This window comes from Erythrolamprus reginae, chromosome 1, assembly GCF_031021105.1.
Source record: "Erythrolamprus reginae isolate rEryReg1 chromosome 1, rEryReg1.hap1, whole genome shotgun sequence".
NCBI lineage: Eukaryota > Metazoa > Chordata > Lepidosauria > Squamata > Dipsadidae > Erythrolamprus > Erythrolamprus reginae.
Window position 1 is genome coordinate 90,980,422 of NC_091950.1, and position 25,812 is coordinate 91,006,233.

The 25,812-nt window shown below is 39.5% G+C and overlaps 1 protein-coding gene across 1 annotated transcript in view; it reads right to left on the bottom strand.

Moving 5' to 3' along the window:
• GALNT16 (polypeptide N-acetylgalactosaminyltransferase 16) overlaps nt 1–25,812 on the bottom strand; it is a 269,869-nt gene that overhangs the window by 148,061 nt on the left and 95,996 nt on the right. Inside the window, exon 2 of the mRNA XM_070758742.1 lies at nt 8,397–8,572. Coding sequence (XP_070614843.1) covers nt 8,397–8,572 — 176 coding nt within the window. The remainder of the gene's footprint in view (nt 1–8,396; nt 8,573–25,812) is intronic.

Here is a 25,812-nt window from a genome sequence, read left to right on the forward strand (position 1 = left end):
ACAGACACACACACACACCTCTTCTAAAACTACACATTCAACCTCACTTACTGCATTTGGAAAAACACACCCAGAGTCTACTTTCTCCCACACATTTAACCATGTTTTCTGTACATTAGATCATTGCACCTGCCTTCAGATGTTATTCTCTAGCTTGCACATGATTGTTAGAGCCAGGAAATGTCATGGATTGAGTAAAATGTGGTGAAACTCACTTAATAACGCTCTTGCTTAGCAACCAAAATTTTGGGCTCAATTGTGGTCATAAATCAAGGACTATCTCTGCCTTCCTCTGCTTGGCAGCTTTGTCCTAGTAAACTCCTTCTCCTTTCTGGCAATTTTCCTCTCTGTTAGAGGCACCAAAATAATCCAGACAATGCAAGGTTTCCTGCTGCAGCCCGAAGTTGGAGTAGAAAAGCCTAGAACTACGGCACTTAAAACACGATTTGAGTACTGTATTGCCCACAAGATCATATGCTGCAATGTCCTACCGGTCAATGACTACTTCAGCTTCAACCACAACAACACAAGAGCACGCAACAGATTCAAGCTTAATACCAACCGCTCCAAATTTGACTGTAAAAAATATGATTTCAACAACCGAGTTATCGAAGCATGGAACTCATTACAGGACTCAATTATGTCAATCCCTAACCCCCAACATTTCTCCCTTAGACTCTCCACGATTGACCTCTCCAGGTTCCTAAGAGGCCAGTAAGGGGCGTACATAAGTGCACTGGTGTGCCTTCCGTCCCCTGTCCAATTTCCTTTCTTTCAACTATCCTATAACATTTCCTTTCTTTCAACTATCCTATATATTCTCTTCCTTTCATATATCCTCTCCTCTAAGTTCACTTTCACCCTCTTTTATATTATCACGTCTATCTTTCTTCCTATATATTTGTGTATTGGACAAATGAATGAATGAATGAATGAATAAATAAATAAATAAAAAAATAGATGACCTCCGCGATAACTTCCAGCCCTAAATTGCTGTGCTGTTTCAAAGTGTCTTCTGAACCCACGTCTAGTGGCAGGATTTGTGTAACTTTCTTCCTTTTTTTCTCTCTCTCTCTCTTCTCTCCCTTCCTCCCTTCCTTTTTCTTCCTCTTTCCTTCCTTTCTTCCTTCCTTCCTTCTTTCTTTCTTTCTTGTTTGCTTTCTTCTCTCTCTCTATCCTCTCTTTCTCCCTCCCTCCCTCTCTTTCTCCTTTCCGGTGAAGAACCCTAGAAGGTCTTTGGTAGCAGAAAGAAAAGCCAGATGTCTTGAAACTGAAAAGATGCCCATTGATCACCTGGCATTCTTAGAGTTCCATTGTTGATTAGCTTAGCCTGAGTAAGGATAGCTTAGCAGCCTCTTACAATAACCTCTAACTCAAACTCAGTGCACATGGGGACCCCCCAAACAGTGAGGGTGAAGTGTGAGTAAAAAAGTTTATCCTTCCCTCCATCCCTCCCTTTCTTCCTTCCTGTGAAGAACTGTAGAAGGTCTTCAATAGCAGGAAGAAAAACCAGATGTTTTGAAACTAAGAACATGCCCACTGATCATCTCGCAGTGTCAGTGATGATTGCTTTCTTTCCTGGAATCCCCTCTCCCGGCACCCCTTTTGGGCCTAGCAAGCCTCCCTGCCAGGCCGAAGCCATTTTAGTTGGGGTCTTTGGCCTGCCACACTTTATGCTATTTCAAAATGTATTCTTTGCTGTGGGAATTTGGGAGGGGACATTACATGAGGGATGCCTGCATATAGCCATAACAAATTCTTTCTAGACTGTCAAGGTCATCCTTTGCCTTTGCAATCTTGCATCTGCACGGAAGGAGATTTCTGCCAAGTTGCCAGATGAAGATTGGTCTTGGGGGTGTGGGGACAAGGGCTTGAACTTTCAACTGGGTGGATAAACCCCTGGGACTTCAGTTTTAGGTTTCACCCAGATGTGCCAACATGGCTCTGTTAATAAATTGGAACTTTGAGGAAGCAATTGCCTCAGACTCTGATTTGATTTTAAATGCTATTTGGAACACTGATACTACCTACAGCCCCCTGGGAGCTAAATGTTGAAATAGCCATCTCTGTATGTCTGGAGTTTGGGGAAAGGTGTTATGTCTGTTTAAATGGTTACCTTCTCTCCTAGCTAAAATCCCTCTAACCTGTGATTACTGTATTTAAGTTCAATTTGCTGTCTTCACTTTCTTGGTCTGTTCCTCTCTTTTCTTTTTTACTGCACACACATGATGGCATGTTATGTGCCCACCTGTTTAGAATGTTTTTATTGTTAGAAAAGGAACCCTTTTCTTTGCATAGTTACTTTGGTGTTGAACCAGAAAGGTAATGTGTATTTTGTATTGTATTTGTATTTATTAGATTTGTATGCCGCCCCTCTCCGAAGACTCGGGGCGGCTAACAACAATATAAAAAGACAATGCAAACAAATCTAATATTAAAAACAATCTAAAAAACCCCAATTTAAAGAACCACTCATACATACAAGCATACCATGTATAAATTCTATAAGCCTAGGGGGAAGGGAAATTTCAATTCCCCCATGCCTGACGACAGAGGTGGGTTTTAAGGAGCTTGCTAAAGGCAAGGAGGGTGGGAGCAACTCTGATATCTGGGGGGAGCTGGTGCCAGAAGGTCAGGGCCGCCACAGAGAAGGCTCTTCTCCTGGGTCCCGCCAACCGACATTACTTAGTTGACGGGACACGGAGAAGGCCAACTCTGTGGGTTTGCTTTTGATTAAAAACTGTTTCTTTTAACTTTTACATTGAGAGCTTGAATTATTAACACCAAAATGGGTGCTGGGGGATCCTGGAAGCAAGGGTGGGTTCTATCTTACCTTGCTGCCAGTTTGCGTCTTCCCACACTGCATGGCAAAAAAAACAAAGCCGGGAGAAAAAAGATGGTGACTGCATGCTCAGAAGGAAAAACGTTAATTGAAAAAAAAAAGTAAATAAAAGATGGTAGTGCCCACGGACCGGCACCAACCAATGTCATCGTGACACCACCAGCAGGTCACTATCAGTTCAGGCAAACCAGTCCAAACCAGGAGGAACCCACCCCTGGGTTCTGAATCCAAAACATAATTTGAATTAATTTTAACATAGCCTAGATTTTCTAAGGAATTCACTGATGCTATCACAGCGGAAACAAGAGCCCAAGGGAGATTTTCCCCCTGCGACAAAGTTGTATGTTAAGCATAGATGTTGCAGACAGACAATTCCTAAGAATTTGTTGCAAAATATTAGTAGTGGTACTTCGACCTACTTTTTTAGATTATTGTTAGCCCCAGATCCCAAACAATTTGTTTGTTTGTTTATTTTATTTATTAATTGGACTTATATGTCGCCCTTCTCCTAAGATTCCGAAGTTGCATTTTAGGAAGGGTTTCTTTGTTTTGCACATTTGTTAATAGTTTAAATCTGATTGATTCCATAACAATTGGGGGTGATATACAGTATTCGAAAGAGTTCAAAACAATATAACAAAAGTAAGCAATAAATGTCAAAAAGACAATAAAATGTATGTCCCAGACATGCATTCCCATTAAAGGTCTCCCAAAGCCTGGGGAAAACACTAAGTTTTTACAGTCTATGTAAACAAGGGCCAAATAGGTGCTATACCAATGTCTGGGGAAATGCTGTTCCAGACTACAGGCACAATGCCAGAGTAGATCCATCATTTAATTGATGGGACCCAAAGCATGCCAACTACAATCCATTATACATAATAGGCAGAAGCCAAAGGAAATAGATGGTCCTTCAAATGCCCAGGTCATAAAGCTCTCTAGCAATTTTCCACTTCCAGAAACCTGTTTTGAAAAATGGACACAATTTTAAGATGTCATCAACCAGACTGCAACAACTGTACTTGGACTGAAAACTTGGGCCCACCAAGACTGGTTTGATAGAAACCGCAAAATCATTTCAGCAGCTCTCCAGATCAAGAGCAAGGCTTAAGCAGGCTGGCAGAATAATCCCTCATCAGTCTCAAAGAAAGACAATTTTAAGTACCTGCAGTCCAAAGCACATATAGATCTGCAAATAAGGCTGGTGGCGGAAGAAAACTGAGACGGTCTGCATGCCATCACAGAAACCTTCAGTGGCCTAAAGTCATTTTATGACCCTTCTAAATCAGGATGCTTCCCTTGCTATGGTTGAATGCATCGGACCTAATCAAAGACCAGGAAAGACTGGAAACCCTATTGAGCCAAACATTTTTCCAAGTTAGTCAATAGGTTATCCACAATTGGTCTCACAACTGCCAGTCTTTTATGCCCTAGATCTGCCTCCCTCCCTCTACTGATGAAACCAGAAAAGTGAACTTTCAGATGAGCTTAAATAAAGCAACAAGACAGAGTGGCATTTCTACTGATATCTACAAAGCATTAGACCCAAACACCTTGAAGGCATTCATTTTGGAAGACATTTGGTCCAGAGATGAGATGCCTGATGACTTCCATTATGCCTCTCTATAAAACTGCAACAATATCGCCAAAAAGGCTTCTAGAGTTGTTAACCTGATCCTACATAGCTTCTGATCTGGCAATCTCACTCTACTCACAAGAGCCTACAAAACATTTGCCAGACCTATCCTTGAATACAGCTCATCTGTCTGGAACCCATACCACATCTCGGACATTAACACTCTTGAAAACGTCCAAAGATATTTCACCAGAAGAGCCCTCCACTCCTCCACTCGAAACAGAATGTCCTACAAAAATAGACTAGCAATCCTGGGTCTAGAAAGCTTAGAACTACGGCGCCTAAAACACAATTTAAATATTGCCCACAAGATCATATGCTGCAACGTCCTACCGGTCAATGACTACTTCAGCTTCAACCGCAACAAGACAAGAGCACACAACAGATTCAAACTTAATATTAACCGCTCCAAACTTGACTGTAAAAATATGCCTTTAACAATCGAATTGTCGAAGCGTGGAACTCATTACCGGACTCAATAGTGTCAACCCCTAACCCCCAACATTTCTTCCTTAGACTATCATGATTGACCTCTCCAGGTTCCTAAGAGGTCAGTAAGGGGCGTACATAAGTGCACTAGTGTGCCTTTCATCCCCTGTCCAGTTGTCTTTCCTTTATCTCATATATCATATATATTTTCTTCCTTTCATATATCTTCTCCTCTATTTTTACATATTTCTATATATTACTTCATGACTATTCTCTTCCATATGTATTGTGTATTGGACAAATGAATAAAATAAAAAATAAATAAATAAATGAATGAATGAATGAATGAATGAATAAATAAATAAATAAATAAATGGAACCAAATGAGAATGTGGAAATTACAAAAGTATCTCACTGCTGTCTCTCACAGGCAAGATCTTTGCCCACATTCTCCTTGTCACTTTATCAAGAATGCACTTCCCAGTGGTGCAGTATGGCTTCCAGCACATAGAAACATAGAAACATAGAAGACTGACGGCAGAAAAAGACCTCTTGGTCCATCTAGTCTGCCCTTTCACTATTTCCTGTATTTTATCTTAGGATGGATATATGTTTATCCCAGGCATGTTTAAATTCAGTTACTGTGGATTTCCCAACCACGTCTGCTGGAAGTTTGTTCCAAGGATCTACTACTCTTTCAGTAAAATAATATTTTCTCATGTTGCCTTTGATCTTTCCCCCAACTAACTTCAGATTGTGTCCCCTTGTTCTTGTGTTCACTTTCCTGTTAAAAACACTTCCTGTTAAAAACATGATAGCAGAACAAGGCTCTTTATTGTGTTTCTCCATTGACCCAACAGAGACATTTGACATTGTAAACAAGGAGGGTCTCTGGATTATCCTGAGACACTGTGGATGCCCAAGGAATTGATGAAGCTGATTCAGCTACTCCACAGTGGAATGAAAGGACAGGGGTTTTGTTGTTGTTGTTCTTGTTGGTTTTTTTTTTTTACAAAATTGATATATCAGCTGCATTTGTCTTTTCAAGATAAAATAGGGTTGAATGCTAGCTCCAGTCCTATTCAATCTGTCTTTACTTGCATTTTGTCACATGCTGTGTAAAATAAGGAGTGTACATCGACCACTGATTGGATGACTCTCTTTTTGACCTTTACCAGTCGAATGCATGGATGAAGTCCATACAGTCATTCAAAAAATCAATTTTGCTCTGGCTTTGAGCTTCTAGGGCACAAAGAAGATGATCTACAGTTAATGGTGAACAAATTCTTAGATACCACTATGCCCTCTCGGCTTGATTATCAGCCTGAGCAAGACTGAAATCCCATATCAAATAACAAGCCCATAGGACCAAAATTCACTGTTGACAACAATCTAGCTGACAAATAAAAGCTTCAAATACCAGCACTTGGGAAGAATTGTCTCAAGTAATGAGCCTTTGGACAAAGAAATTAACTCCAGAATCGATAACGTCAGCCAGGCACTGAGACAGCTGTGTATTAACGTGCTTAATCAACATAACATCCATATCTCCATAAAACTGAAAGTCTACAGACCTGTGGTTATCCCTTCCTCCTATATGTTGGCCTCCTATAAGGCCAACAGCCCTTGTTTCAGCTCAGAAGTTAGAAACTTCTGGTGACTCAGCATTTACAATTGAAAAGCTGGATTTTTTAATTGTGATGAGGCAGAAATGATATTACCTCAGGGCAGATTTTAAAAATGGCTTTCCTTATCTAGAGAGTTTCAGTCATTTTATGAGATGTTCTTTCTCTGGCTAAAAATATTGAAGAGTCTCCCTTATAAAGCAAAGGAAGGGAAGAGTCACCGTGATTTTAGATTAGCGCTTAAAAAAACAACAACAGCAGCAAGGATTTATCTGTATCTGGTAAACTACAATTCCAGGAAGAAAGATTAGATACGCTGTTCAGGCAATTACAAACTCCCTGACCCTTTCTCCAGAGTTTGACATCCTTTCTTGAGTCAGCAGAAAACTATACTGCAGGTAGCAGGGATGGTTTCATGAATGCAACCCAATCCCGTGCATGTACAAATGAAGCTTCACACACTCGCCCATCACTTGCATGGCTTGATTCCAAATGGCCCATGGACCGGGGCTGGTCTGCAGACCCCGGCTCTTTAGTTCCTATATTGCCTATATTGCCTATCACCTGATTTTCCTCCAAAATGATGGGTGACAAAGCCTACAGTTTTTATATGCATCTTCAGTTTGCCATTGGACAATATCAAAATCAAAAAGATAATACGCTTCTCATGCAGATCCAACCAAAGATAACTTCAATTTATTTCACTCAAGGGCTAGAATTGAGATAAAAGCAACCTAGGGTGAAGGGCAGAAAAAAATAGTATTTTCAGAGCACATTTGTGTTGTGTGGAAAATCTCATTTTGGTGTTACTAGGCCTTTTACTAGTTGCTATTTAATAGGATTCTTAATAGGAACTAAATATACATAACCATCTGGCCCAGTTCATTGCATTATCACATTTCTAGAGATTTGTTTAAATGTTAAATAATGTTTCCATCTTCTGCAACATCCTTAATGCAGACTATTTTATTTATTTTAATACAGTGTTCCCTTGATTTTCACGGGTTTTAACTTTGGAAATAGCCTATACTGTACCATGGTTTTTAAAAAAATATTAATTAAAAAATACTTCGCAGGTTTTTTTCTATACCATGGTTTTTCCCGCCCAATGACGTCATACGTCATCGACAAACTTTGGTCTGCCATTGCTGATTGGCCGAAATCTCGGCCAATCAGCGTTGTTATCCCAAAATTTTTGCCTGTCATTGCTGATGGCCCGAAATCTCAGCCAATCAGCAGTGTTATCCCGGCGTGCATTAGTACTTTTATAACTATTAAAATTTATTGTTAAAAAAGCTTGTTAATAAATAATTATGTTTATAATTATTAGTTGTTTTATTAAATTGGATTGTTACATGTTGTTTTTTATCATTGTTGTTAGCCGCCCCGAGTCTGCGGAGAGGGGCGGCATACAAATCCAATAAATAATAATAATAATAATAATAATAATAATAATAATAATAATAATAATAAATGTCAGGATCACTAAGTGTCTCATTCAATGGTGAGTACCAGTAATAATGGTGAGTAAATTGTTGTTAAGGGAATGGGAAAGGGTAATTTAGGGGTTTAAAGTGTTAAGGGATGGCTTGTGATACTGTTCATAGCCAAAAATGGTGTATTTACTTCCGCATCTCTACTTCGTAGAAATTTGACTTTTGCGGGCGGTCTCGGAACGCATCCCCCGCGAAAATTGAGGGAAAACTGTATATGGATATAGTTAAGCTTGCATTAAGGATGAGAAGTCCTTGGTCAGTTGGGATACAGATGATATTTCCAAATTAAAAGAGCCCAAAGATTAGGTCACAGAGATGCCATGGTACAAAGTATGGATTAAAATCCATACCCGTCTGCTCTACAGTACCTGTAATGTCTAGTGTCTCTGATGGGCCGGTCACTGCTCAGTTTGTCACTCTCCAACTGATTGAAAGCATGTTGGCGATAAGGGTCGTCTCCAGTTTTCAGTAGCTTTGACGATACATAGGCCTTTTCATCAAATCCTCTTAAGCCATTTTTCTCAGCTTGTGGTGGCTTAGATGCCTGGTGAGAGACAGAGTTAAAAGTTAGTCCTATAAAGGAAAAAGCCTTTTAGGATACAAGTGACAACCCAACATTCTATTGAGAGCCAGAAACAGATTTTCAAAGTAGTACGTGAAAAGGTTTATATGGGCAGGGGTGGAGAAATAAGGCACAGAAATTTATTTTGTAAACACAATTAATGGCTGATTAATTTTGCTTATGCAGAAGAAATGAAGACTGTGTTTCCTTTTTATTCTTGTCCAAACTTTTGAATATGAATAGAATGGAATTCTTCATTGGCCAAATGTGATTGGACACACAAGGAATTTGTCTTTGGTACATATGCTCTCAGTGTACATAAAAGAAAAAGATACATTTGTCAAGAATCATGAGGTACAACACTTAATGATTGTCATAGAGGTCAAATAAGCAACGACGAAACAATCAATATTAATAAAAATCTTAAGGATATAAGCAACAAGTTACAGTCATACAGTCATAAATGGGGGGAAATGGGTGATAGGAGTGATGAGAAAAAACTAGTAGTAATTGTAGTGCAGGCATAGTAAATAGTTTGACAATGTTAAGAGAATTGTTTGTTTTGCAGAGTGATGGCATTCGGGGAAAATTTGTTCTTGTGTCTAGTTGTCTTGATGTGCAGTGTTCTGTAGCGACGTTTTGAGGGTAGGAGTTGAAACAGTTTATGTTCAGGATGCGAGGGGTTGGTAAATATTTTCACTGCCCTCTTTTTCACTCGTGCAGTATACAGGTCCTCAATGGAAGGCAGGTTGGCAGCAATTGCTTTTTCGGCAGTTCTGATTATCCTCTGAAGTCTGTGTTGGTCTTGTTGGATTGCAGGACCAAACCAGATAGTTATAGAGGTACAGATGACAGACTCAGTGATTTCTCTGTAGGTACAGCGGTACCTCTACTTAAGAACTTAATTCGTTCCGTGACCAGGTTCTTAAGTAGAAAAGTTCTTAAGTAGAAGCAATTTTTTCCATAGGAATCAATTTAAAAGCAAATAATGCATGCAAAACCATTAGGAAAGAAATAAAATCTTGGAATTTGAATGGGAGGATGAGGACAGTCGCTGTCGAAGGAAGAAGGTGAGGTAAGGGGAATCAAAAAAACTTTAAGGCTTAAAAAAAAAGAGGGACTCTGAGGCGGTACCCAGAGAAAGGAAAACGCTCTGTTTGCTCTGGGCTGCCAAACCCTTCTTAAGTGCCACCGAAAAGCTTCTCTAGCAGCCCAGAAAAGGCCGAGATGGCCGGGATTAAAGGGGGAATGGCAGGAAACTGGCTGGGCCTTTGTGCCACTCTCAATTTCCTGGGAAATTTTTCTGGGCTCGAGTTCTTAAGTAGAAAATTGTTCTTAAGTTGAGGCAAAAAAAATCATGAACACCCGGTTCTTATCTACAAAAGTTCTTAAGTAGAGGCATTCTTAAGTAGAGGTACCACTGTATTTATAGTTATAGAAATGTTTATTTATTTTTATTTTATTAGGGCTTTTGTGTGTGTGTGTGTGTGTGTGTGTGTGTGTGTGTGTGTTCCTTTGAGTCAGTTTTGAAACCTAATGACTGCTTCGATAAATCCCTGCAGTTTTCTTGACAAGGTTTTTTTGTACATGGTTTGCCATTGTCTGCTTCCTGGGGCTCATAGAAGCAAATGGCTCAACGTCACCTAGCTTGCTTTGTGGCTAAGGCAGGACTAGAATTTACAGTCTCATAGTTTCTATATCAGGTCTGTTAAACTCCTAGGAACACACACACACACACACACAAACACGGTTTAGCGAAAGGAGAAAAAATCCCAACATATCACATGGCACCACCATGATGACATGAGGTTGACCCCCCTGTTCTAGACCATTGCCTTAATCTCTACAATTAAAGTGGTTTTGGGTGGGCTCTACTTCAAAGTAATGCACTTAAAATATCACAGACTTCAGTTTAGAATATACAGTATACCTATATTTTGAATGAGATATACAAGATATACTCTAGATTCTTTATAAAGGAACTGGTATGTCTTTTCCTTTTATTTTTCTTTCTTTTTTTCAATTTTCTGGTCCAACCAATGGCCTTTGTGATTTTCCATCCAAATACTCTCTTACTTAATGTTTTAAGATAAGTCATGGTCAATTAATTGCTGCCACATAACTGGCACTTTTTTCTTCTTAAAATCCTAACTAACATCAACTTCAGTCAAGAATGAATTCTAAGAAATACTGTACAGTATGTTTATTACATCTGAGGAACTGGGAAAGGTTAATATAGAATCGTCTTACCTGGTCAACTACTTTGACCTAAAAGGATGCTTGTCAAAAGTCTACTAAATCTGTTCAAAGAATAGAAAGAGGTTGCTTTATAATTTACAGTCCCACTATCTGATGCACTATGCATTCCTCCTCCTTTACCATTGATTTGCATGAAAAAGTTGTCCTTCTATCAGTACAATAACTACTCTCACCTCCTGTAGGCCAAAATGAGCTCATTGTTAGGATAAGCTGGTTAGATGCCATATAGGGATGCACAGCTTTACTGAGAGACAGGAGATACTAAATGATGAGCAACATTTGTTAAAATGGTTAAAGATAGTAATTGTTGAGCTTGATGTCAATATCTGTCCAGACTTTATTTAAATTTAAAAAAAGATTTCCTAATGAGTACCCAAGGAAAATACATCCTATGGTAATTCAGCAAACCATATAGAAAATCCATATCTTTTTTCTCCGGTGTTATTCAGTTTTCCTTTTTCATTTTAAAACACTTAAAATAAGCTGTATTCTGAATGACTCCTGCCCAATTGACTATTCCGTGTAGATCCTGCCATCTATGCATGAGAATGCAAAATGAAAACTGCTGTAAATAGTGGAAATATACAGTAGGTGGTCATCAGTTAACAATGGTAATTGGGGTGGAGTACTCTCTTGCTAAGTGACAGAGCCACAAAATGCAATGTCATGTGACCTACACCAACCAATGATTGCAATTCCGGATGTTCCAATTGCAGTCATTAGACAAATCCTGTGTGTTGTTGTTAGGCATGACATCAAATGATTGATCACCATTTTGCTATCTCCTAGCAACTTCCCCATTGACTTTTCTTGTTGGAAGTTGTGAAGGTTGCAAATGGTGATCACATGACCATGGAATGCTGAGACCATCTTAATTGCAAGCCAATTGCCAAGTACTGAATCACAATCAGATGATAATGGGGATACTACAAGTCCATTGAGAGGAGAGTCATATAAGTCCAATTAATAATAAATAAATTTACAACTTCCCCCATCACCTCGAGATTCAACTACTGTAACGCTCTCTACATGGGGCTACCTTTGAAAAGTGTTCGGAAACTTCAGATCATGCAGAATGCAGCTGCGAGAGCAATCATGAGCTTCCCCAGGTATGCCCATGTCACAACAACACTCCGCAGTCTGCATTGGTTGCCGATCAATTTCCGGTCACAATTCAAAGTGTTGGTTTTGACCTATAAAGCCCTTCATGTCATCGGACCAGAATATCTCTGGGACTGCCTTCTGCCGCACAAATCCCAGCGGCCGATTAGGTCCCACAGAGTTGGCCTTCTCCAGGTCCCGTCGACTAAACAATGTTGTTTGGTGGGTCCCAGGGGAAGAGCCTTCTCTGTGGTGGCCCCGACTCTCTGGAACCAGCTCCCCCCCCAGAGATTAGAACTGCCCCCACCCTCCTTGCCTTCCGTAAACTCCTTAAAACCCACCTTTGCCACCAGGCATGGGGGAATTGAGATATCTTCCCCGGGCCTATACAATTTATGTATGGTATGTTTGAATGTATGTCTGATTAATAATGGGGGGTTTTAAAAAAAATTAAATTATTAGATTTGTTATGAATTGTTCTATTGCTGGTGTGAGCCGCCCCGAGCCTACAGAGAGGGGCGGCATACAAATCTAATAAATAATAATAATAATAACTTCAAGGACCAGCTGTAAGTCTCCTCATTCAACACTGTTTTAACTTTGAACATATATGCTGATTGAATGATGAGTAGCTGAAGACCACCTGCAAAGAAAACTACACCTTTGTGAGGAAAACTGTACAAACCATTTTCCGAAAACCATTACAGCAGCAAACAAATTAAAAATAAGTCATCTGAAAAGGTTAGAATTTCAAGTAGAAAAACAGCTGAGAAATGAAAACTCTCTAAGATGACACCTATTTAAGATGGATGAATTACATTTGAGTAATAACCTAGGAATAAACTGTTTACCTTTGACATTTCAGCTTTTTCTTCTTTTCAGATGTCTGAAACAATTATCTTCAGTTTTAAAAGAAGGTATTGGACAAGTGTGACACGCATTTCGATGCCTGTATACTGTTTTATCTGCAAACATTTGCTGGTTTTCCTTCCTGATCTCTGGAAATGCCAGAGGCAAAATAATTAAATATTTATTTTTTTGTGGAAAGTGTTTTCCCTTCACAGCTGATAAAGACTGCCAATGAGCCACACACACACACATACACATAAAATCTTGGTCCATAGTTCTGTACTCTAAATCTGGAGTCTCAAAGAAAAAAGCATGAGAGGGATGTTAGGAAAAGCATCTAACAACGGCAGTTTGTTTGACTGCCACATGCATGAAAATTTTGCCATGGAATATATTTGTTTCTGCAGATTGCGTGAAGCCTGTCTTCATTGTTCTTATGGTTGAGTGATTTTATAAGAGGTGATGAGTGACTAGTGAAGAAAAGGCCCACATGCCTTCTAGAGCTATTCAAGTATTGCTGCATCAAAATAATAATGAAGACGGGTTTTTTATTGCCTTAGCATTGGATGACATGTCAAGCTTAGGCAGTTGCTTCAAACTGAAAATATTTCTCCTAAGCAAGCTTCTCCCAAAGCCTTCTTTAATGAAATTTATTGAAACGAAAGGGACAGGATTATGAGAATTTCAGTTTAAAACTAATTGATCTTGCAATAGCAACCAGCCTTAAGACCCGACAATGAAAATATTGAAATGGTAGATAACTTCTGTCTTTTAGAGTTTCAACCAACAAATATAAAGGAACAAGCGGTTAAGAAATACACAAGAAAACAAGCACTTGGTAAAGCAGCCATTAAGGCCTTGGAAAATAAAATTCAAATGCTGTGAGAGGTCTAAATCTGAAAAGTTCAGAATCAAGCTGTGATATTCTTGGTAACTCTCTATTGAAGTGAAAATTGGGCTTTGAAGCAGCAGGATTGGAAGAATATTTGAACTTTGGCATTGGAAATGTCTCCTCAGAGTATCATGGGGGAATTGAAACATCTCCCCCTTGCCCATGTAGTTTCTGTGTATGATTCGACTGTGTGCTTGTTTTTTATATATTGGGGTTCTTTTGGATTTTTTAACTTAAAACTGTAATTTAGATTGCTAAATATTAGATTTGTTATTATGTATTGTTTACCATTGTTGTGAGTCGTCCCGAGTCTACGGAAAGGGGCGGCATATAAATCCAATAAATCTAATCTAATCTAATCATGGACAGCCAAGAAACTGGTGGGTCACCAAACAAAATGATCCAGAGTTCTCACTTAAAGCACAAATAGCCAGGCTCGAGTTAGTTTACTTCAATTACATTATTGTGAAGATTCAGTTCTTTGGAAAAGGCGCTAATGTTAGAAAAAGCGGAAGGAAAAAAGAACATTACTAGCATCAAGATGGATTACCTCAGTTATAATGGTGATGAGGGCACCAATGGGGGGGGGTTGTCCTGGAAAGCAGGTTAGTGACGGATTGTCATGGTGGGGGAATCTATGTGATCACTAGGAGTCATAAATGATTTGATGGCACATAAACAATCAATCAATGTTTACACAGAGACTTTCATAGCACATTTCCTGTGAACCTGTCATGGTTCTTTTGACTGAAAACAGTGGAGCCTGAAGATGGCTTTTTTACAATCTCCTCAGTTATTTAACCATTTTATATATCGAACTTCTTAACCATCCATCTCCCTGGTAGAGGTAGCATTACAATGCTGACAGAACATGCTAATTTTCTGGGCTTTGTTCATGGTGCTATGCACAGGCCAGTTTAGTGTGGTGGTTAAGGCACCAGTCTAGAAAACGGGGGATTCTGAGTTCTATCTAGTTTTAGACACAAAGCCACCTGGGTGACCTTGAGCCAGTCATTTTCTGTCAGTCCCAGGAAGAAGACAATGATAAATCACTCCTGAAAAACCTTGCCAAGAAAACTGCAGGGCCTTACCCAAACAGCCCCAGAGAATCAGAAACAATTGAACAGAGCCGGAAACAAAATGTGGTTGCGGAGCGTTATCCAACTGTAGTCATATAGAAATGCTATAAATTTAAATTTAATTTAAAATATTAGCAAAATATTAGCAAATATTAGCAAAAAATATCCTAATTCTTTTGTTGTATTTGGTTCTCATTCACTCTCCAATGTCTGAAAATATTCTATTCCAAAGTATTGGGAGATGTTTTACCATTTTTATCTGACAGAATCTGCTGTGTACTACTTTTGCTTTTTAACCTGATTTCCAAATAATAATAATAATAATAATAATAATAATAATAATAATAATAATAATATCTCAGCTTTCTCCTTGATTTTGACTCATTGTTGCATTGATCTGTGGTTCTGCAACCCAACAAGACAGACACAAACTTCAGAGGATAATCAGAACTTGAGATAAAATAATTACTGCCAACCTACTGTACCTTCTACTGAGGACCTGTATACTGCACAAGTCAAAAAGAAGGCTATGAAAATATTTACTGACCCCTCGCATCCTGGACATAAATTGTTTCAGCTCCTACTCTCAAAACAATATAGAGCACTGCATAGCAAGACAACTAAACACAAGAACAGTTTTTTCCCTGAGCGTCATCACTCTCTAAACAAATAATTCCCTCACCGCTATCAAACTATTCACTAAGGCTACATTACTATTATTATTAGTCTTCTCATCCTTCCTATCACCTATCTCCTCCCACTTATGACTGTATGACTGTAACTTGTTGCTTATATCTTTACAATTTATATTAATATTGATTGTTTCCTCATTGTTTGTTGTGCCCTATGACAACCATTGTGTTGTATCTCATGATTCTTGACAAATGTATTTATGTACACTGAGAGCATATGCACCATGGACAAAATCCTTGTGTGTCCAGTCACACTTGACCAATAAAGAACTTTATTCTATTCGCTAGAGCAAACATGGTTATCAATTTTTGGCTTAGATGTTTATTTATTTTATTTATTGGATTTATATGCCGCCCCTCTCCGAGGACTGCTTTTCTCCTGTATCATTTATTATCTTTTAGTTCAAGTCCTACTTCAAGGCATGTCTGGAATTGGTAGCTATAGTTCCAACATGTCAAGTTGGGGAGGGGGGATTAATGCAATTCCCTAAAAGAATATTGCGTTGGAAGCGGAATAATGATGCGGAGACAAGAGCTGGAATTAAAATTGGGTCACTTTATTTAAATTAACATAAATTTAAATAACGTAAATCTAAACCTTATAAACAGATGTAACCAAAGGACCTGCAGAGGCCAAACCAACTAATGGGGCGGAATTACCTATCAAAAACATTCATAGACAACTATGGGGCATAGCTCCTTGCTGAACCAGGTGAAGGTAGCCACCTTTACCTGGATCCGAGCCACACCCTTAAAGCGTGTGGGAGGAGTTCACCCTCCAATCCCCTTGGGAAATTGGATAAGGTGAGTCCCATGGGCACCCCCCTCCAATCCCCGAAGTTGTACAAACCTATAGTTCATGGGGAGAGGCGGCCCATCATCTTTGAAAAGATGCCCAAAAGGAGAACGCGCAGTTGCTCCTACTGCCCATTTTTGCCCCTAACCTGCCAAACCCCAGTGACCAAAGGGAAAGCCAAATTGACCAAATGTATAACTACATCGCGCCACACCCCCTAACCAATCCATCCTTAACGTCAGTGTGGAATAGGTGAAAAAACAGCCACACCCGTAGGAGAGACCGCCAAAAATTCCTATTAGGCCCCTAGGCAACCCCATCCAGGCACACTGGATGATAGAGGAGGGCGGGCGGGTGTTTGCGTTCAGGATGCCGAGGGCAAAAGGATGAGGCCCCGACGTGCCGCCCTTAAATAGGGCGCATCCGGGACCTCTCTCAGCCCAGGAGGCAGCTCGCCATGCTGTCGCGCTGCCAAAAGCCGACATGACATTAGCCCCAACAGAGCCGGAGAGCGTGCATGCACGGAGCCACATCTCTCCATCTCCAACGCAATTTCGGCCCGTGTTTTAAAACGCCGGCCATACATTTCTCTCATGAAAAGGTCCTGAGTGGCTAATGTCCCTGGAAAAGGCACCACCATGCTCAGGAAAATATAAGATGGCTACCCAATACTAGTTATGAATCTACAGTTATTTCAGTTGACTGAACTTTTATGTGATCTTTCTGTTCACCCCGTCTTGGATCCCATAGATGTTGCATAGTCAAAAGTTCTTCCACTGTCTGCTGATGTTTCTGGAATGTAAATTAAAACCTGCATTTTAACCATTGCTTTCAATAGTTGTTTTTTTTCCACTTTCCACTGTCTTCCATCAATTTATATACAAGCAACTCAGTGATCTAAAGATTCTTATGCACAGGTATTATTCATCAGCCACCGCAGGTAGAAGAAGTAGACTTTGAAATCATTCAAATACAGTGCTAAAGCCATGGTTTAATATTGTACATGCAAATCTCTCTTGTCTTCTACTCCTGTGCCATGAAATCCTTTGCTAACAAGAGTTGGTTTCCATATCTGCTAGAAAGTACTTTTAGTTTTAATTGTAGTTTATTCAGACAAGCCAGATTCATAAAGCACAATTTGCTCTCTTATTCCGGCAAATAATGGAAAACCAGGCATAGTTTATTCTAGCTGGTTGCAAACAAAGGCATATAGAACCAAGTATTTAGCCTTCAATAAGAGAAGAGATAGGGAGCGAAGAAGCCCAAGACACCTTCATATAATGCTAATCAGTAGGTTAACTGGTAAATGAGGCATGAATACATGGTCTGTTCATAGTTCTAATTAGTTTCAAACCAAGTATCCATCTGGAAAGTAAGACTCCACTCAACAGAAAAATAGTTCTGGGAAATGTAGAAGTGAAGGACTTTTTTTCCCTTGGTGCTTGGTGAGCAAGGTATTTTGAGGACACTCTTTATTAGCCTACTTATAATTCCTTCCTCACCCATAATTTCTACTTCCTTCCTGTTATCTCCTCTTTCTCCTTGCTGCTGCTTTCCACCCGTATGGGTTCCAACACAACCAGATAAATGTTTTTCTGGTTACCTTGTCTCCGATTTCATAAAATGTTTGTAAGAGGACACACAGTGTAGGATTTCAGATGATGAAAATTTAATTGACATTTAAAATTAACATTCCTGTAATTAGCATAAAAGCATAGACTTATGGATGTGACATCTCTTCTGTGCGAACTGCACTGGCTGCCAATCTGCTTCCATATATAATTCAATACGCTGGTTGGGGCCAAGCTATTAGAAAGCCAACCTGCCCCCTATTTCACTCTGAGTCCGTTTCGGAGTACAATAAATACAATATTGCAATCAATCAATCAATCAATATTTCACCCACCTGGCTCACTAGGATGAAAAGGCAGGGCATGTCATGAGTCTCATTGATTAGGGAGGCAAATCTGGTGAGATCATAAAAAAGGGCCTTTTCAGTTGTGGCCTCTTCTACATGGGGCTACCTCTGAAAAGTGTTCGTAAACTTCAGATCGTGCAGAATACGGCCGCGAGAGCCATCGTGGGGCTTCCTAGATTCGCCCACGTTTCTGCAACACTCCGTGCCCTGCATTGGCTGCCGATCAGTTTCCGGTCACAATTCAAAGTGTTGGTTATGATCTTTAAAGCCCTGCATGGCATTGGACCAGAGTACCTCCGGAACCGCCTGCTACCGCACGAATCCCAGCAACCGATAAGGTCCCACAGAATTGGCCTTCTCCGGGTCCCGTCGACCAAACAATGTCATTTGGCGGGCCTCAGGGGAAGAGCCTTCTCTGTGGCAGCCCCGGCCCTCTGGAATCAACTCCCCCCAGAGAATAGAACTGCCCCCACACTCCTTGTCTTTCGTAAATTACTCAAGACCCATCTATACCACCAGGCATAGGGGAGTTGAGACACCTTTCCCCCAGGCTTTTTTATACTTATGTTTGGGTATGTATATGTTGTTTGCTTTTTTAAATATAATAGGGTTTTATGTGCTTTTTAATATTAGATTTATTTTCGCTGGAATATTGTTTTTATTATTGTTGTGAACCGCCCCGAGTCTTCGGAGAAGGGCGGCATACAAATCTAATAAATTGAATTGAATTGAATTGAATTTATGAAACATCATCCCCCTAGAGACACTGTTGGGTCCCCACCTATGGCTCTTCAAATAGGACCTAAAAATGTAATTTTTATCCGTTGGTATGAGGGCATTGAATGGAGATGGAGCCTATCAAGAGGCTGATTTGATTGGCTGCTATCATAGAAAGTGTGGTGGTTTTTCCTACTTGTTTTTCTTATGTGGTAGATGTTTTTGATGTTGTAAGTCCTTGTTCTGACTCAGCTCTCCAAACAAAACAAACCTTCTGACATGAACGCAAAAGATTCCTTTATTAGGGGTGCCGGCATTCCCAACAAAATGTTTCTCGCGCAGGCTAATAAGTCCATCAGGCCTGAAGTTGAATAGTTTATCCCCAGAGCTAGGGTGGGGCCTCACTAGCTCTTCCTTAAATAGGATTGGCCCATGGCTTTCCACTGCTCTCATCTTCTCTGCTTTCTACACAGCCACATGTTAGACACTGGACCCAGCTGTTCCTCCTCTTCTTCATCAACCACCTCCAGACCTGGGGGACCTGATGGACGGCCCAGGCCCTGTCTCTGTGTCTCTCTCTGACAGCTCCATTCCCTCTTTTCCCCTTGGATTTCTTAGGTTGCCTAGATGCTGACACTGACTCCCATGCTTCCTCCTCCTCTGATTCAGCTGCTGGACAGGCTACAACAGTCCCCAGAGTCACCTATGTGTGAGTTGAGTGACCATATAAATTTCTTTGAAAAATAAATAAATTCAAGCAGCCTCAAATTTGACAGGGCAGGCAATCCCCAAACTGAATATAATATCCTGTATATGAAATTTGGGGGAGGTCCTTCATTGACAGATGGACAGAGCTGGTAGCAGCCTGTTACATAGAAACATAGAAACATAGAAGACTGACGGCAGAAAAAGACCTCATGGTCCATCTAGTCTGCCCTTATACTATTTCCTGTGTTTTATCTTAGGATGGATATATGTTTATCCCAGACATGTTTAAATTCAGTTCCTGTGGATTTACCAACCACGTCTGCTGGAAGTTTGTTCCAAGGATCTACTACTCTTTCAGTAAAATAATATTTTCTCATGTTGCTTTTGATCTTTCCCCCAACTAATTTCAGATTGTGTCCCCTTGTTCTTGTGTTCACTTTCCTATTAAAAAAACTTCCCTCCTGAACCTTATTTAACCCTTTAACATATTTAAATGTTTCGATCATGTCCCCCTTTTTCCTTCTGTCCTCCAGACTATACAGATTGAGTTCATTAAGTCTTTCCTGATACGTTTTATGCTTAAGACCTTCCACCATTCTTGCAGCCCATCTTTGGACCTGGACAATTTTGTCAATATCTTGTTGAAATAGGAAAGATCTTTTAACGTTCCATGACTTTGTAAAACATCAGGGATAAGAAGAATATCCCTCCTAGAAGGAGCTAGGTTATGAAGCTGTCTTCTACACAATTGACATCTAGAATGAAAAACTTGCTTACTGTGTATAGAATCCTATACTGTACTACTCTCTTTAAAATGTGAAAGTGACAGACAGGAAAGAACCAGCCTACCATTCTCAAGCTTTTTCTGTGATTCTGCCCTCAGAATCTTAGAGATTATCTAAGATGGTTTTTAAACATCAATATTTATAATTTCATTTGTGATTTCTAATCCCAAACTATATATGACAGGGAAGATCTATAATTGGATTTCCTGTCATTTTATTAGATTTTAAAGGACAGAGATGCAATTGGCACCGAAGATGCTCTAGAAAACGGGATGCATCAACTGAACGCTTCCTCTACTGTACAGTACAGTCCTAATCATAATCTCTGCTCTTTTCCTCTACCCCGATGGGCAAATCTAATCCTGTGTGACTTTGATAAAATCCAACTCCCTTAATAAGACTGCTTTAATGACTTTTTAAAAGTGTCAGGAGATTCAGTCATGGATTTTCCTTCTGAAATATATTTTGTCCTTCCAATAATAGAATACAAAAAATTGTTACAAAAATCATAGAATTGTTAAGCAATTGGCACCATTTATTGATGTACATACTGCATAACATTGGGACACAATGTAATGGGGAGGGAGGGCATAATGCAGGGGTGTCAAACCAACAGCCTGCTGGCTGGGTGCGTCACGCACTGGCCATGCCCAGTGGTTTAGCAAAGAGGAAAAAAGTTGTGATATGTCACCTGACTATACCATGATGGTGTGAGTTTGACACCATATTGATAATGTGTTGATCAACTACTTAGTCATATTATCGCTCATGCCCTCATCACCTCGAGGTTCGATTACTGCAACGCTCTCTACATGGGGCTACCTTTGAAAAGTGTTCGGAAACTTCAGATCGTGCAGAATGCAGCTGCAAGAGCAATCATGGGGCTTCCCAGATTCACCCACATTTCTACAACACTCCATGGCCTGCACTGGCTGCCGATCATTTTCCAGTCACAATTCAAAGTGTTGGTTATGACCTTTAAAGCCCTACATGGCTTTCGACCAGAGTACCTCCGGAACCGCCTGCTACCGCACGAATCCCGGCAACCGATAAGGTTCCACAGAGTTGGCCTTCCCCGGGTCCCGTCGACTAAACAATGTTGTTTGGCGGGACCCAGAAGAAGAGCCTTCTCTGTGGCGGCCCCGGCCCTCTGGAATCAACTCCCCCCCAGAGATTAGAACTGCTCCCACCCTCCTTGTCTTTCGTAAATTACTCAAGACCCACCTATATCGCCAGGCATGGGGGTACTGAGACACCTCCCCCAGGCTTTTATATTTTATGTTTGGTATGTATTTGTTGTTTGGTTTTAAATGATAGGGTTTTATATTTTTTTTCTCTTTTAATATTAGATTTATTCCACTGTAACATTGTTTTTATTATTGTTGTGAGCCGCCCCGAGTCTTCTGAGAGGGGCGGCATACAAATCTAATAAAAAAATATTATTATTATTATTATTATTATTATTATTATTATTATTATTTGTCAGCTAATGGCTTGGTACAGTGTGATAGGCAGGCAGCTACAGCTTGTTCATTGAACTATAGCTTCAAAAAGCTTGACACAACTTTATGTGCGAACTCTCCTCCCTTCCTAGAATTAAAGTCTGTTACAATGCTTATCCACATTAGACTATGTGATTTCACAGCAAATTTGAAGACAAATAATTATCCTTATATGTTAGGCTCACATTATTTTAAATGTTTAATAAAACATTCTGCTACCCACACAAGATTTTTTTTCTTGGTTTCAACTTTGGGAGGGGGAAACACATCTGCAGTTTACTAAGTTAGGATAACTATATATTGCTATCTAATGGTCAGCTGGAGCTCTGTAGTGCAAATATGATAGCCTTGGTACTGCATTATTATTATCATTTAATAGCATAATTTGGCATGGATAAGGTTTTTGATTGTTTCATATTTTTGGTAAATTGGGATAGATAATTGAATATTATCTATTCAAGGCAGGGTTAGAAGATGGCATAACTTGCTTATCTAAGCATTTCAATTTACATATTGTATGTGAAGCATATTTACGAACCTTTAATTATACCCTTACAGGTTAAACCTTTAAATTAAATTGATGGGAATACCAATACTTCAAATAAAGCCCAAACAGAATATGAGCAAATTTGTTACAAATTAGTATTGCTAGGAAAACCAGATATATAAAATGGGTGTGAACCAATCTATAATCTCTAAATTATAGTTTGTTTGTTTGTTTGTTTGTTTGTTTGTTTGTTTGTTTGTTTGTTTAATTTGTATGCTGCCCCACTCCGTAGACTCGGTTAGTTAGTTGGAATCTGTTGTCATCTAAAATTCCAGATACTTAAGTCAGTGAGAAACTAGCTCAGCTATATAATGCTCAGGTCCTATGGGACTGAATGCTGTCACGTAATAATATGCAATGTGAAGCCTGATCTGCAGGATCAATCCCCCAGTGGCTTCTTGTGAGCCTCCAACTATGCAGAAAATCTGAGGCTATCAAAATGGCCACAGCAACAAGCAGAGCAAATCTACAGGATCCTGGTCTTGCCTGCCTTGTTAAAGCCTGTCTCAATTATCTATACAGAAAGCTGAAGCAAGAATGTTTCTAGTTAAAACAGACCTTGCCCTCAAAAGGTGAATTGCACTCTCCAAGGTACTGATTATTGTTTGATTTCCCAAGAAACAGGGTTTGCTTGCTGCTGTATGCCACCATTCTTTGACAGCATCAAGTCATGAGCAGCCATTCTCAGGGTTTTCAGCTAGATCAGACCATGATGAATATAGTCCCTTATCAGTAAGGTCAGGGGGCAGGAAATAGGGTAATCAAATTTAAAATAAATATTTTTGTTACAAAGTCCTAAGACCAAAAAGAGACAATACAAAATGGAATATTTGGGAAAACCTCTGAAGATAGATGGCCTGAAGATAATTGGACACTGAGTCTGGTTCAGATGCATGACATGAATATGTCATTTAGTAAAATATAATGGTGCCATCCTAGTCTCCCTTAATAGATCTATCCTAGTCTCCCTTAATTTTCAAATTCAGCAAAAAAACATGTGACACGTAAAGATAGAATTGTCGGCTATCAATAAAATTAACTGCATTGGAAATGGCCCTGGGTTGGGCCGAGAGGCAAATAAGGAGCTTGTGATGTTCCTTCAATACACCAGGGTGATTCGACACAAAGATATGTAATTCTTCCCTGGTGCAGAGCTCAAGGGATTGGATACTGTAGCCTAGAGGATAATTCTCTGCCTTACAAGGCAAAGGTTGCAGGTTCAAGTCCCAGTGGGTATGACTAGCTGATGAGGCCAAAATAAGGCCGAAATAGATATATCCTAGTCTCCCTTAATTTTCAAATTCAGCAAAAAAGCATGTGACATATATATATATACATATACATACATACAGTATGTATGTATGTATGTATGTATGTATGTATATATATACATATAGTATGTATGTATGTATGTATGTATGTGTATGTATGTATGTATATATACATATACATATACATATACATATGTATATGTCTAGTTTTTCCTTACCATGTGGCCAAATTACAAAGGTATCATCAACATATCTCAGCCATGGGATCACCTCTCTCACCGGTCATCGCCAACCTCTATATGGAATATTTCGAAAATAATGCATTAGAGCAATCCAAATACAAACCTAAACTTTGGCTGAGATATGTTGATGATACCTTTGTAATTTGGCCACATGGTAAGGAAAAACTAGACAATTTCCTCACACATCTTAACAGCCTACACCCCAAAATACAGTTTACTATGGAAACAGAAATCAATGATCAACTTCCCTTTCTAGATGTACTGGTCTATAAAAAACCCAATGGCAGCCTAAGACACACTATCTACCAAAAGAAAACCCATACCAACTGTTATCTAAATGCACACTCACACCACCACCCCGCACAAATCACCTCAGTGGCCAAAACTCTCATCACTAGAACCAAACGCTTAGCTGACCATGAGCACTTAAAAACTGAATTGAACAAACTCAAAGATGTATTAATTTCTAATGGATTCGAAGAGAAAACAATCACAAATCTAATCAAAAAAGAGACACCCCCCAAAAAACAAGATCAAGAACAGGACAATGGTACCACCATCCTCCCTTATATCAAGGGCACCACAGACAAAATTATTAAAATTCTGCACAAACATAACATCAAAACTTCATTTTGCACCAACCAAAAAATATCTAATATCCTAAGGAGCCCCAAAGATAAAATCCAATTGGAATACCAAGGAATCTATGAAATCCCTTGCAAAACATGTGCAGCCACATACATTGGACAAACCAACCGAAGAGTAAGTGCACGCCTTGCAGAACATGTGAATGCAGTTAAAAAAGAAGATAAGACTTCCTCCCTTGTCCAGCACATTAAAAAAACAGGGCACAAAATTGACTTTGAAAAAACTAAATTACTTCCCAAACAGAGAATTTATATAGAAGAATTGCCCTAGAAGCCATAGAAATTGAAAGGAGCCCCCTTTGCATGAATAAAAGAGATGACACGTCCCGCCTACCAGAAATTTGGAAACCAGCCTTAAACAAAAAAAACACTTCATAAAAATCACCATTCAATCCTTCTAATAATTATGATTTTGGACTTTTGAAATTTGGAAACCAGCCTTAAACAAAAAACACTTCATAAAATCACCATGTCAATCGTTCTAATAATTATGATTACACCAACCAATCAGATCACTGAAACATAATCACCCAATCTATTTGCTACATTCAAACCAAATCTCCACTACACTAGGAAGAAATGACAGTTGCAGACATTCCATTTTACAACAGCACGAAGCTTGGAAACTTCAGCCTGATGATGGTGGATGTGATTTCACCGAAACGTCGCATAAACATGCAAAATATTACACAGGGCAAAACCCGAACTCAGAACAATCTACATACATATACCCGTGAAAATTTACGAAAATATATATATATATATCTGATGACAATTATATGGGTTGAAAGGATTCCCTAAAAAAAGAATCTGAGCAACTCTCCCAGATAAAATGGAAGTGGGAGGCAGCTGGACTCCTGTAAACAAAGAAATCTAAATCTCTCTCTGACTGGCCACACACCAAGGAGTTAACACATCTAAAAAATGAAAGCATCACGCTACAGTAATTCTAGTACTGTATTACATCTGAGTTTATCTGAACTGCAATCTTATATTTAACCTTGTGGTTCATGAGCCTGCATCCAATTTCCTTTAAGGGTATAGGTGCTTGCATTAGAGCAAAAGTGTTGCCCTTGCACCAACAGTGGGAATCCAACTTAAATCTGAGCTGCAACTGCAGGCTTTGACCCTGAGAGTGTCAGATTGCTTTATGTATCACGTAAGGACAATTGTCCTATATCACCAAGCTTGTCAGGTGTGCTTCTTTATCGACCCTT